The sequence below is a fragment of the Lissotriton vulgaris genome, chromosome 4_1 (assembly GCF_964263255.1).
Source record: "Lissotriton vulgaris chromosome 4_1, aLisVul1.2, whole genome shotgun sequence".
In the NCBI taxonomy this organism is placed as follows: Eukaryota; Metazoa; Chordata; class Amphibia; order Caudata; family Salamandridae; genus Lissotriton; species Lissotriton vulgaris.
The window spans coordinates 58,217,063-58,231,301 of record NC_141691.1 but is presented as its reverse complement, the minus strand read 5'-3'; the positions used below and the strand labels follow the sequence as shown (position 1 = coordinate 58,231,301).

General features: G+C 44.8%; 1 protein-coding gene across 4 annotated transcripts in view; it reads left to right on the top strand.

Annotated features, from left to right (window-relative positions):
* Positions 1 to 14,239, top strand: part of DLG3 (discs large MAGUK scaffold protein 3) — a 2,000,883-nt gene that overhangs the window by 1,836,500 nt on the left and 150,144 nt on the right. For all 4 annotated transcript variants that reach the window (XM_086918303.1, XM_086918301.1, XM_086918300.1 and 1 more), the window contains 3 exons: positions 7,433 to 7,474; positions 7,948 to 7,998; positions 11,905 to 12,006. In XM_086918303.1, coding sequence (XP_086774429.1) covers positions 7,433 to 7,474; positions 7,948 to 7,998; positions 11,905 to 12,006 — 195 coding nt within the window. The remainder of the gene's footprint in view (positions 1 to 7,432; positions 7,475 to 7,947; positions 7,999 to 11,904; positions 12,007 to 14,239) is intronic.

Genomic DNA, 14,239 nt, shown 5'->3' with positions numbered 1-14,239 from the left:
AACATCATGACTATTAGGAAATCTCAGATTAACTGGTAACTTGTCTACTTATGTGCCTAATTTCAGTGGTTGGAATTCTTAATTCTTATGAAAAGACAGATGGGTGCTTAACATTGTGACAAATGGTTATGCTCTCCTTTTCAAGGCCTGCTTCCTTTCTCATCATTAAAGGCACCAAAACTTTAATTGTAACTGCTAAGGATAGAAACTATTTCTAATCAAGAAATAAGCCATAGCTCATTATCTTCTACCACTAAGAGGAGAAAGCATCTACTCAAGGTATTAACAGATCCAAAAGAGGTCCCAAGAAGGATGGGAGTCCAATCTTAGATTTGCAAGAGGCCAACAATTGGATAAAACGCAAAGGTTTTGCATGTTAGTTCTTACAGGGACCGTCAATCCTAGAGGAAACCCTCTACCCATTTCTGCATCTTTAACAATCACCTATAATATGCATTCCATAATGTCCCTTTGTTTGAGTTTTAACACTTATTATACCACCATTCACCTGATGGCCCTTTTAGTTATATTTATCTTCAACTATAATTGGGGGACTAGGTGTGTGGGGGATTTGCAGAATTTCTGGTTCTGCATTCTAACAACACAGAAGCTCAGGAAGCTCTTGATATTTGTAGTTGGGAGACCATTTTACCATTACACTGTTCTTTGTTTTTGGACTGAAATTGGCTATCTGGTCATTTTCTAGATGCATGATAGTAGTAATAGCACTTGTGTGAAAAAGGGCCCATATGTAGATGTGTGACCGGCGCAATTAGCACCCACAAGTTATTGCCGGACTTTCAGATTGTTGTCTCTTCTGAAGAAGCTTGGTCTACAGGTGCCCTTTCGATAGCCCTTTGGCTAAAAGGGCTTGCACTTCATGCCGCAAAATGTAGAGATGGCCCTCAGTCAGTTACAGGGTGGATGGTGGAAGATGCAGGAACGAAAGGAAGGGTAAGGCATAATCTTTGCAGACACTCTGCAGGGCCACCTATGTAAATGTAAATGTATTTGAGCTTATATAGCGCACAGCTACCCACAAAGGGTTTCCCGGCGCTTGCTTAGGGAACCCGTCCTGGTATTCCCCTGTGAGATAACCCCGGCAGGGAGGACAAGGAAGGGGTCAGCGGACTGAGCGGCACACTGACCACAGCTGTGAGGGCGGTGGACACCTGGGCCTCTTCTGCGAAACTGCTGGGGGATTGCAGGTGTAGAATAGACAGGCCGGGTAAAGGCTGCCTCGTCCAATGCTACAAAAGAACAGTGGAATTGTTGGAGCTGATGGGCTGGGTAGTGAGGCCTAGAGAGCTAGCAGTCGTCCTTCTCTCCTTTAAGCGTTTGGGAGCAAGGTCATTCTAGTCCCCAAACTGCAAGTCTCATTAAACGGCATGTCAATCAAGGAGGTCTGGATGTCACCCGAGAACCCAGGGTATCCACAAGGTGTGAAAGCCAGGCATCCCGCCGCGAGGGGCCGTTGTGGAGATTAAGCAAGCAATACCGCCAGCCTTATCAACAAAGGCAGGGCCAATCCTCCAATTACTCCAGGCCTTACAACAAGGGGAAACTGGCTCAGCGGGGACGTGAAACGTCCAAACGACAATAGCGGCCTCCTGGCTCTTCCTACTGTTCCCTCCTCCAAGAAGTCCTCAGTTGGAGGCAGGGTAACCAAATACCTTCGAAATTGGTCCAAGATAATATCGGACCGTTGGGTGCTCAACATCATTCGGAAAGGCCATACCTTGGAATTTACGCAAATCCCACCACCCAAGCCCCCTGCAGCCATCCCATCGAAACACCTGCGTCTTCTGCAGCTCGAAGTTCATCAGATGCTACAGAAGGGTGCTATAGAGCCGGTTCCCTCCGACCAAAGAGGACAAGGGTTCTATTCCAGGTTCTTCCTGGTGAAGAAGACGCTCGAGAAATGGTGCCCCATTTTAGATCTCAGGGAGCTCAACAATTATCTCATCTCCCGGTCTTTCCGGATGGTCTTTCTTCAAGACATCTTGCGGCTCATCAATCCGGGGGGATTTCATGGCCACGCTCTATCTTGAGGATGCGTACTTTCATGTACCGATTCACCCAGCACACAGAAGGTTTCTACGATTCACAGTAGCCAAGAGCCACTTTCAATTCAGGATTTTACCCTTTGGTCTTCGCTCCGCCCCAAGGATATTCACGAAGGTTCTGGCACTGGTAGCAGCATTCCTGCGAAGGAACCATTTTAAAGTCTTCCCCTACCTGGACGACTGGTTGCTGAAGGCCTCGTCCAGGGAAGCAGCGTGGGACGCTGTTCAGGCTTGTACAAACTTGTTTTAGAATCTGGGACTCACTTTAAACAAAGACAAATCATCCCTGGTTCCGTCCAGAAAGGCGCGTTTCCTGGGAGCCATCCTGGACTCACAACTCACAAAGGCTTTCCCAACCCTGGAAAGGAGGGAAAAACTACAGACCTTGGCGGGGATTTACAAATTGTTTTTCAGTACGCCGCTACAAATCTCTGCTGGAGGTAATTTCATCATGCATACCTCTGATTCCTCACTGCAGACTGAGAATGCGTCCCCTGCAGGAACAACTAGGCATCCAATGGAAACAGATTCACGGATCATTCGACGACATGGTGACCGTCACTCCAATGATGAGAACAGCGGCCTTATGGTGGACAGATCAAAGAAACTTGTCCCAAGGTCTATCCTTCGTAAGCGATCCGTCTCCTCAAGTAGTGACAACGGACACATCATTGGAGGGTTGGGGAGCAGTGATGCAAGACCTACATGTCAGTGGCCATTGGTCTCCTCGCGATCGACGGCTCCACATCAATCTCTTGAAGCTAAGAGCGATAAAATTGGCTCTACAAGCCTTTCTTCCTCGCCTAGAAGGTTCACGAGTGCTCATTAGAACGGACAACACCACAGCCATGCATTATGTGAACAAGGAAGGAGGAACCAGATCTCTTCCGTTATCACAGGAAGCTCAACAGATCTGGGAATGGGCGATCCTTCACGGGATATCGCTGAAAGCAGAACACTTGCCAGGAGTTCTAAACAAGAATGCCGACAGGTTGAGCAGGTTATCCTCAGTCAGTCACGAGTGGGAGTTGAACCAGCGAATTCTAGAGGCGGTCTTCAGCCAGTGGGGCAGACCAGCAGTGGATCTCTTTGCCACACCGACCAACAAGAAATGCCGGTCTTATGAAAGAAGGCTTCACCACCGAGGATCATTGGGGAATGCACTTTCGATAGCCTGGTCACGGACATTTGTCTACGCCTTTCCCCCATCCCACTGATCCCGAGGCTTATCAGGAAGATCAAAGTGGAACCATGCAGGATGATCTTGATAGCCCCTGCTTGGCCGAGACAGTTCTTGTACACGGAACTCCATCTGTTGTCGAAGGCTCCTCCTCTTCCCTTGAGGACTATTCCAGATCTCCTCGCAATGTCCGAAGGACAGGTTTGGCACCCAGATCCAGTCATTACACCTGACAGCATGGCACCTGAGCAGCTAGAATTTATGAATCTCCCGATCTGAAACGAAATTAAGGAAGTCCTCTCCCAGGCGAGAGCTCCTTCCACAAACAAGACTTACCGCTTAAAATGGAAGAGATTTTGTATTTGGTGCAGGAGAGAGAAAGTTGACCCCTTTACTTCAACGCCTCATCAACTTCTACCTTACCTCTGGTCCTTGGCTAAGTTGGGGCTGGCCCATTCTTCTATAAAGGTTCATTTGGCAGCCATTTCAAGATACAGACGGTCTGAGTCTGGTCCTTCGTTGTGGTCTTCCAGAATTGTGAAACAATTTCTAAGGGGCTTGTTCTGGGTCTATCCACCAGTGAGGCTTCCGCCTCCTACCTGCCACCTAAATCTAGTCCTCACGCAGCTCATGAAAAGCCCATTTGAACCAATTCATCATTTGGACATGAGGTTCCTTTCATGGAAATTGGCTCTCCTTCTTGCCCTCACATCGGCGAGACGTATTGGAGAATTGCAGGCTCTTACAATCCAGGAGCCTTTCCTGCAATTTTAAAGGAACAATTTAAAAGGTTTCCCTGCTGCAGTACGGTAATGTAGAATGGCACTTGTAATCCATCTCGCTATCCCCTGTTTTGACAGCGGGAGACCTTTGCTTGGACCACCAAAAGCAACAAACAATTGAGAGGATTTCCGAAATCCCTTTGTATGATCCAAATAGAATTTCAAACATCGTTGTACATCCAAAGAATGCAGCGATCTCTCCGCTGGTGTAGCCATTGTGCTGCGTTTTTTAAAGGGTTTGCAACATTTGTTTCTACCCTGTTCCTTTAGCATGCCCCACTGGGACCTTGACTTGGTCGCCAACTTTCTGATGTGTGCTTCCTTTGAACTACTGCACACTTGTCCACTATGGCTTTTTGCTCTCAGTACATTGTTCCTCATTGCCATAACATCTGCGCAAGGGGTGAGTAAGCTGCAAGCCCTCTGTCAAACCCGCCTTACACAACTTTATTTCCAGACAAACTGGTGCTGAAAACCTGAGCTTCCTTTCTTCCGAAAGTGGTGATTTTTTCACTTTGGGCCAAACATCTCCGTACCAGCGTTCTTATGCCGCCTCACAAGGGGGAGGAGAGAGAATCAGTTGTCTGAATCCTAAAAGGGCTTTTAGCTTTTACAATGACTGTACCAGAGAACATTGTGTGGACGATCAGCTATTTGTGGAATGTGCTGGTGCAAAGAAGGTCCGTGCAGAGCAGAAGAGGACCACCTTGGTGGATCTTGCTCTGCATTAAAATCTGCTATGCATTGGCCAAGAAGTAACCCCTGGAAGGTTTGCAGGCTCATTCCACCAGAACCAAGGCTGCTGCATCTGCATTAGCAAGCGGAGTATCTGTTCTGGATATTTTCTAGGCTGGTACATGGACATCGCTCCCATGAGGCACTATTAACACCATCAAGATGTGCATTTTGCGTATTCAGTCCTGCAGGACTTGTTGGTTTGAGCCAGTTCAGACTAATCTAAAGTTAAAGAATGTGTGGTTAGAAATATCTATCAGAAGAATAAGTTACTTAACTTTGGGATAACTACTCTTTCTAGTGATACTTTTCTCACCAACCCTCCCTTCATCCCTATATTGTTGACTGGGCTTTTTTCCTGCTTAAAAGATCCCAAGTATGGAGATCTGCACACTGGTCAATGCCAATTTGCTGCTGGGCTCTGCGACTGGGGCATGTCCATTCGGGAGCAGGACATCGGCGCGGAACCGCACAATGCCACCTACATGTGCGTAGAGGTACTGTTGAAAGGTTTCTCTACCCAGCTTGGCACGTGTGTAATAGAGGTGAGGAATCTGTAGTTAAAGTATCTACCAGAATCAGCATTACCAAAGATAAGTAACTAGCTCTTTTCACATGACTTGAGGGGAATCCTCATAGGAATTATTTGAAATCTGAGAGGATCTTACTTATCTCAGTAAAAAGTTCCTAGAAAGAGTAGGAGCATTAATAATCCTAGTGGTATAACTACATTTAGCACTGCAGATTTTTGACATGTACTCTGATAACATCAGTTGATACCTGTCTAGCTTTTTGGGAATAGGATGCTCTCCATTTTTATCTTGGTTAGTCTTGTATCCAGCTTTTGTATAGCAAGACATTAAAAAACTAAGGATTATGTTGATGCTTTTCATCCGAAGATTGGTTTATGCTTCTAATTGGAAGAAGACCGTTAACTGCTGGCTCTCAATTTATTTTCCAAAGGAGAAACGAAAATTGTTAAATACATTTTTGTAAAGTTCTGTTGCGTTGTTAGCCTGACACTGGCATATTTTTTGATTTTATCAACCAGCCAGTGATGCAATGTTTTTAAAAATATATATTTTTGCTTTTTGTTCTATTTTATAATTGTTTTCATTAACCGAAATGTATATATCATAAACTCTAAATTACCAGCAAAAGAGAGGAGTCCGAATTCCTACAGAGTTGACGCACGCAGAGTTGAGTTTGAAGCACGCAGAATAATGGTCGAAGCCCTGATATTGTCTCGGCTGGACTATGGAAATGTGCTGTACTTGGGAGCCCCGCTGGCCACAGTAAATAAACTGCAGGTGGTCCAGAATAGCGCAGCAAGGATGCTCCTGCAGGTCCCCAGGAGGCAATCAGCAAGACCAGCCCTCCGCCAGCTCTACTGGCTACCCATGGGTGCTAGGATACAATTTAAGGCGATGTGCATAGCCCATAAAGCCATGTGGAAAACGGGCCCTGCCATCGTCCATTCTTTAGTAACGCCCTATCTACCATCGAGATCCCTTCATTCCTGTACCCTAAACCTGGCGACCATAAAGAAAATTAGGAAGACTAGATGGGGAGGACGCTCTTTTTCATTCACTGCAGCCAAGTTGTGGAATTCTCTCCCGCAAGCTGTGCAAGAGAACCGCAATCTGATGACCTTTCGCACGCATTTAAAAACACACCTATTTGGACTGTCCTTTTAGGACTAGCAAGCTGTATGTGCCTTACTTTCTTTCTATAAACGCTACGAGGCCTCCGGGTAGCTAGGCGCTATAAAAGTACTCTTCATACTCCTACTCTGTTACAGCAAGTCTTCAATGAGACTCGTAGAAGTGCAGATCTCGGCTGCAGACAGAGGTTTAGGTGCATGTGTTTAATTTGCCAAAAAACGTTCCAACTTTAGTGCAGCCTTTTGGTGGTGTTTGTGCTAATTTGTCCCATGTGCATCAGTTTTTGTATTACACTGCAGGGAGGGGGTGGGAGTATTGTCTGGAATGCCAGCCTTGCCCTTTTAAGGACAAGCCAGTCCTCATGGGAAAGGGCCGAGCAAAGCCTTGCTTGGCTTGCCCACCATTAGTAAGCATTGGTTGAGCACTGATATGGAGTGCAAGGGGCAGGGGTTGGGTGGATTACTTTACCAATTGCTACCCTGTGCAGACACCGTCTTGGACGTGCTGTGCCTGGACACTCTGGCTGTAGCTCCCCTGCAGACACTGGTCCAGTTAGTGAATGTCTTGGTGCAAGGGTGGAGTCGCCTGTGTATGCAGTATTGGGACCGAAGTGTTGATGTTTGGGAACCTGGCACTAGTCATGGGAACTGTGTAAAACCTGCGATGCTCCACCAATGAAGAGCCTGTATTGTGCCCGTCTGTGATGTGCGCATCGTGTAACACTCGAGCAGAAATCTCCTTTTGTGCCTCAGCATTGGGATAGGTATCCTGTACATTTGCACGCCGTGCTTGGCTGGGGTGCTGTTGGTCTGCCTCACCAGTGCTCTCGGTCCCTCTGGTTAAGCATCAGTGGAAATGCGTGTTGCCCTTGACATGCTCATTAGGCTGTATTCATTTTGTGTTTCATACTATACTGTCGTGTTGCATGGCTTTCTGTGCTGACATCCTGTGTATTGTTGGATGCCAAATGTTTCTGAATGTTGGTCTCTTCTTGTTGGTTTTCAGAGGGAGTCACCTCCAACACCAGTGACAGTGAAAGCAGTTCCAGTAAGTTTCTCTCTCTCAAATTCTTGCCCACTTGTTCCCTCATTCTAGCTTTATTGCTGGAAACGTGTACACTGTTTTCAGGTTGCCATGAACTGCACCTTCAGTGTTATTCCTCGATCTCAAAGTGTAATGTTTACATTCATAGTCTTTGCTCATGCTCTTCAACAAGAATTGTTTGCATAAGTGCTTTCTGCTATGCTCTTTGCTGTCATTGACAGTGGATCTGATGTGAAATTAGATTTTGAGTGTTGTAAATCAAAATGGGTTTTTCAGTATGTGCAATAGACTCTTATTGAAGGCCACCGGCCTCCCCTCCATGACCTACGGGTGGTTGTTGTCATTTTTCCAGTGGCAGGAATTTCTTCAACCAGGCAATGTGATGTTTACCCAGGTTGCACTTGGCTTTAGAGCTCTGTGTTGAGTAATGTATTGATGGTCGTTCTAATACTCCTATGGCTTCTCATTTGTTACAGAAGGGCAAGAAGAAACCATTTTGTCTTACGAACCTGTGACACGGCAAGAAAGTGAGTGTGCAAATTCCCCTACTACAATCTAAAGTAACGCATAGTGATCTAAATGTTGTTTCTTTGTTGCATCTAATACCCAAACACAGGAACTGTCCTATTATGCAGGTCCATTGTTTTTTGTACAGTGTGTATGTATGCTTTTCTGAGTGAGATCATTCAAAGTACTAAGGTCCAGCTTGAAATACTCAAGTCTGCTTGGTCAGGGAGAATACTTGCTTGTCCGAAGGCCATTGTGGACATTATGAATATGTAATGTCCTCTGAACGGATCGCGTGGGCTGGTTGAGCGAGGGGAGATCGCAGAGCTGAGTGCAAGTCCTGAACACCCTGCAAGTCTTGGAAAAGCTTGTATTCTATGGCAAACTTGCTGCAATTTGTTACCTCCACTTTATTTTCATCCATGGGTAGATGAATATCTCGTCCTCAGCTACTTCAGACTAGTGTTCAAAGCCCTTGTCCATCCTAATGTTTTCAGAAGCTTTTACTGCTCCATTATAGTAGGATTTTTTCATACAATAGTATTCTTCCACCCTGTTGCATTTCAGCAGGCAGTTTGAATATGTAGAGTTGGTCAATGTGTGTGTGTGTATGTACGGCATGTGCGCAGTGGAGGTTGTGTGTGCGTAGTCTAAACAAGAGCAGGCTGAGTAATGGGTTGCAAAATCTGAATGATTAGGCATGGGTCAGGCTTGCATAATAGAGAAGTAACCGTGCGTCTTGGTTACAGCAAGGGTGGGCAAGTGGGGTTGAGTGGCTATTTGGCAAGGTATGCAGGTGGGGCAGGTTTGCACATGGCAGGTTGAACTAAATATGCAAGAAAAGGTGACTGTGAAAACAGGATGTGTGGCATTACAAATGGTCAAGACTGCCTAATGCAAGAGATGGACATTATGGGTGCGCTGTGGAGTGAGTAGATGACCGCAACAGGCCAGGGGTGGTGAGTAGGTGCAGAGTGGACTGGGAGAAGGGACACAGGTCTGTATCAGTGACAGAAGATAGGTTAAATGAATGGAGGTCTAGAAGCTGAATTAGTGAATGGGAGCCATCCGCCTCCAGGTGAGGTGGATAGGAAGGAATGGCTGCTATATGACTGAATGGGAAGCAAGCTGAGTGGATAGTAAATTGTAGAAACGGTCTAAAGTGTTGTGAGGTGGTGGGTATAGTGGGAAAATGTTCAACTTGGGCAAGTGCGGATTAGATTTGGGTGAATGAGAGCTCAGCTCACCAGTGAAATGAACAGGTGAGTGTGTGTGTGTGTGTGTGTGTGTGTGTGTGTGTGTGTGTGTGTGTGTGTGTGTGTGTGTGTGTGCGCGTGTGTGTGCGTGTGTGTGCGTGTGTGTGCGTGTGTGTGTGTGTGTGTGTGTGTGTGCGCGTGTGTGTGTGTGTAATGTGTGTGTGTGTGTAATGCGTGTGTGTGTGTGTGTGTGTAATGCATGTGTGTGTGTGTGTGTAATGCGTGTGTAATGCGTGTGTAATGCTCAAAAGTATATGGGTATGAATGACCAGAGCGGTTCTGTGGAGATAGTCTGTGAGGAAGGTTGAACGAGGCAGCTTACGTGACTTGTTTCAAAAAGAGTAGTTGCTTGACTTGTGTAAAAGATAAGATCAGAGTTTAAACATTTTTGTTTATGGGATTGCATAACTGGTTTAAGACACAGCTTCTCTTTAGGGTAGAGTCTGTTTTAGAGGCTGTGATGGTAGGATCTGTCTCTCAAGGTAAGGTGTGTGTACTCCCTTCTGACAGATGTGAAATGCCATGAGTGTAAGGCAGTGGTTTGAGGGGTGATGTCTGACATTGGGGGGGGACTTGTACCCAGATAATACATTCATTGCTCTTAAAGCGGCACAGCAGATATTTAAGCTAGGGTCAGGGCAGTGTCTTCAACGTTCAAGAATGTCTAGAACGTCCGCGTTGTGGAGAGGAAGAGGCCGGATTCCTCCATATGATATGGTCATGTCTGCGACTTCGTGAGTATTGGTCGGAGATGTGCCGGACACTGCGGACGGTCATGAACCTGCCGGTGCCGGAAGAAGCGGTGCCCTGCCTACTGGGGTTGCGCAGATGACCTAAGACACTGAAAGCCCAATTTAAATTACTGGACTTAGCACTCTTATTGGCACTTAGGACAATACCGATGAGATGGAAATCCCCTAGACCACCAGGGACACACCTATGGCAGGCATAGGTGCTTCAGTGGGGAAGGGCAGAGGGGACAGCACTTAGGAGGGAAGAAGCACGGGCCACCAGAAATTCCCCATTTCCCAAGACTGGGAGGTTATGCTCATAACGCTGGAGAACGTGGACCTAACCCAAGCATCAGGCCACGGACCATAGGACTGTGAAGGAGAGGCCAAGGGCGGTATTGCGTGAGTCAGAAGGTCCCAGATACCCTTACACCATACCTTATACTATACCATGACTCCGCTCGCACTTGAATACACGACAGCCAGAGGAGTCCGAATCTAGATGGATGAAGTTGCTAAACCGCCAGGAGACTGGTAGATGGGGTTAACAAGAGGGTGGAGGTGGTGGGTGGGTGAGGGGAAGATTGGACAGTTTTATTGTTTACTCCCATAATGTAGATGCTTGCAGGAATATGCAGAATGTACAAGATATCAGTACCACTGAAGGTTTTATGTTGGAAACGATATTGTGAGATGGGGAGTTATGTATGGGGTGAAAATACAAAACACCGGCTGAAGTACTGCGAATACCTACTGTAATGTTATATCTCCTATGATACAGCTGTGAATAAAGTTTTTCAAAAAAAAAAAGAATTTCTAGAACTTTGCAGGAGATTTGTACAATTTTTTCCAACTGAGCCAGTGGAGTCACATGTAGAAATTGGTCCTCGGTGCAGAATCAAGTAGAGGTATGATTTTGCGATTATACACTTGTTACAGGATAGCAAGAGCATGCCACTTGACTGCCCCTTATCTCCAGGACCCACTTACAGACACAGCTTGTGTCGTGGTGCAGGATGTGACATGCATATTCAAACTGGCCCATTTTTATCTTCTACATCCTACCTATTTTACACCCTAGAAAATGCATGGAATTTTTCCTACCAAATACGCAGCTTGTTTGCGGTGTGGAACAAAAACTGTGCCCTCTCTGCACATGACATGGCCTTGTAGTAAGTTGGTGTATTATTGGACTGGGGTGGTAATGCAACTAGCAGTGAACGGTGACCGTTTAACCATGCTTGCTGGGATTGAGGCCTCTGCCCAAAAAGGACCCATATTCTGAAACGTGTCTGCATCTCTGGAGTTACTCCTAGCAAGAGACGAATAGCCATATATTGTTTCGCCTTCAGATGCGAATCCTGAAGGGCGGACCAACATGAATGGGCTTTGGCAGTGGTATTTCAACGGTGCAAGGTGAAGGTGCAGGGAGACTGATATCTGGAGCTCTGACACAAGAGGAATTATCGGTTGGGAGATGTCCTGACTGAACAACACACATTGATGAATTCCCAAGCGGATAGTTAAACAGACAATGGGAGCTCGCTTTAAAAAATGTAAGGTGGGCGGGGGGGGGGGGGAGTTGAGGCTCAGAGTAGGCGGATTGAGAATGTCTAGTATTTTTGATGGATGAAAACTGAAAAGAAACAATGTACATACACACAAACCAATGCCCTTTACCCCATATTGGAAAAATAGCCCTGTTGATTCAATTGATTTATGATGTACACCGACAGACCTATGACATAGTAGCTAAGCTGAGTTTTTGCCTGTAGAATAACGTTGTTAATGAAAACAATTGTGTTTTAAAAAAAAAAATGTTTTTATTGCTTTTAAGGTATGTGTACTACTGTTTGGAGAAGGGTGGGCTGCACAGAACATATGTTTGAGGCACAAGGTTTATACTCATACGGTTTTACTTTTTTTTTTTATTTATTAGTTCACTATGCCAGACCGGTTATCATCCTTGGTCCAATGAAAGATCGTGTCAACGATGACCTCATTTCTGAATTTCCACACAAGTTTGGATCTTGCGTACCACGTGAGTCCTCAAGCAATTGTTTTTTGAGTCTTACAATTCGTGGGTGCCTTTTGTTTCTCTACATGAATGGGATCCATGTCGAAAAATATCTCCACAGCATAAAAAAGGGGCATAGGCAACAATTAGCGATCTACTTCAATACCTCCCTACCCCAAAGGAATTCCAGTTCTGTGAATAGTCTTTTATTAACACTTGGTCAATAGGTTCGAAGAAAAGTAACACAAATTAAATATACAATTATTGAAGTTGATCTTAATTTCTCTTTTGATATTTAAGGTAACACAATTAAGGTCACATGAAAGACGTTGTGGCCTGCGACCGTTGGTTGTAAGCTCTTGGTGAGTTATGGCTTGTCCGTGGACAGTCCTTCAGAATGATCTGCATTGACTTGCACCAATCAATCTGTGATGCAAGCATGGTTTTCCCATGTCACTATCTTACCAGTTCTCAGGAAACGTCTAGGTGTTCTAATACATGAGGGCTGGGTGTCCGTATGTGGGGTGTGCGATAGGAACTTGGAGGTGTGTACTCCAGATCAGTGGTCCTTAATATTAAAATATGTTAACAGGTTAATAAAGTATATGTAAAAAAAAAAAAGCAAAATGTTAAATAATTTTTTTTAAGGTTTTGTAATTTTGAAGGGATTTGAAATTGGGGGCTACAAATTAAGTTGGAATCCTTAGTTGGATTTGTGGGAGCTCCACAGTACAGCAAACAGAATATAGTATGGACGATGAATTGCCTAAATAGGAACGCTGAAAAAAGGAGAGGACCCATTAGAAGCAAAAAGGACAGTGTTATGTTAGTGTAGGAAATTTGCTTCGACTTTTATAACTAGAGAATGTTCTATCTTTTGTCAGACTTAACTCATGTGACTACTCAGTACCGTTTTACACTGGACTGCCACAGCAGATTATGTAATTATTGCTGCAGGACATAAAATTCAACTGGCCTCTTACAAAGTCTGTATCCATGGCTGTCCAATCCGGATTAATCACTGCATTTGTGCCCATCCTTAAAAACACTTTCTGCTTTGTAGGAGCATTACTGATGGTCATTAATGTTAGAATAATTGCAAGCTATATGGGTTGATCATTAACACTTCATCTTTATTTGTCAAATAGAGCATGACCAACCCACATCCAGTCATGTAATTGCCAAATGTATAGCATCCTCTATCTAATGCCACTATCTAGTGAACAAAGCCTGGGACCCCAAAGACTCCTTCTACTAGAGAAGAAAATAGCCTTGACAACTTGCATCAGGAATATCAATTGCTGTCACAAGTAAGGCAACTACATGAAAATTGGTCCATTCGTTCACAAGACACTATTGCTTGGATTCAGACACTCGAGCAGATGCTAGGATCGGCCAGGATACGCTGAGAAAGTTCTTTAAAAAGAGCATCTCTTTTTTTTACCAAACTATTCTTTGTACACTTTGGACTGTTTTTCTAATTTCTTCCTGATTCCCAACAGCCGCCTTCTTGTTGTTAAAATTCTTTATACTCGACTCTAGCATTTGACTATCACTGAAGATCCTATAATGCAAATGAAAAGTTTACTAATTTGTAGTCCTAGCTCTGCATTATAGTATCTACATTAAAGTCATAAACGACCCACCCACCTCCCCGGTCTGGTTTGGGATTTGGTAAGCAAATTTGAGATGAAATCTATCACTGATGTTTCCTTAACAAAGAACTGGCTGCATGAGGTAACTGTCGGTATAGTGCATTATTGGTATGGGGATGCTCCTATGCTTTTCAGCTCATGGGGTTAGTGAGATACAAGCCCTTTTGGCCGTTAAATTCTAAACATTTAAGAGACTAGCCATGAGGATCCATCTGTCGTTCTTGGATTTTCGATAACTATGCCAGTTAACTTTAACAATCCACCTACGACAGCAGAATGTTCTTTACATTTACTTGATGTCAGGAGCGTGTTACATTTTTCCTTGGACAAAACCAAATATTTATGTAATCCAACCAGTTATTCGCTGACTCTGGTCCCATATCTGGTCCCATATGCACTGACGCGGACGCGCAGCCTTACAATATCTTTGTCTAGGGTTTCCAACAATATAGCCACTCACTGATGTTTGCCAAACTGCTCGTTAAACTTGACCCTCATATTACGCACTGTTGCACAATTTGTGCTTTTTGCACGTGAGAACTGTTTCACCTTTACTATTGCACTTGAGAATTGCTTTTACCTTTCTTAATATTTTTAAATAC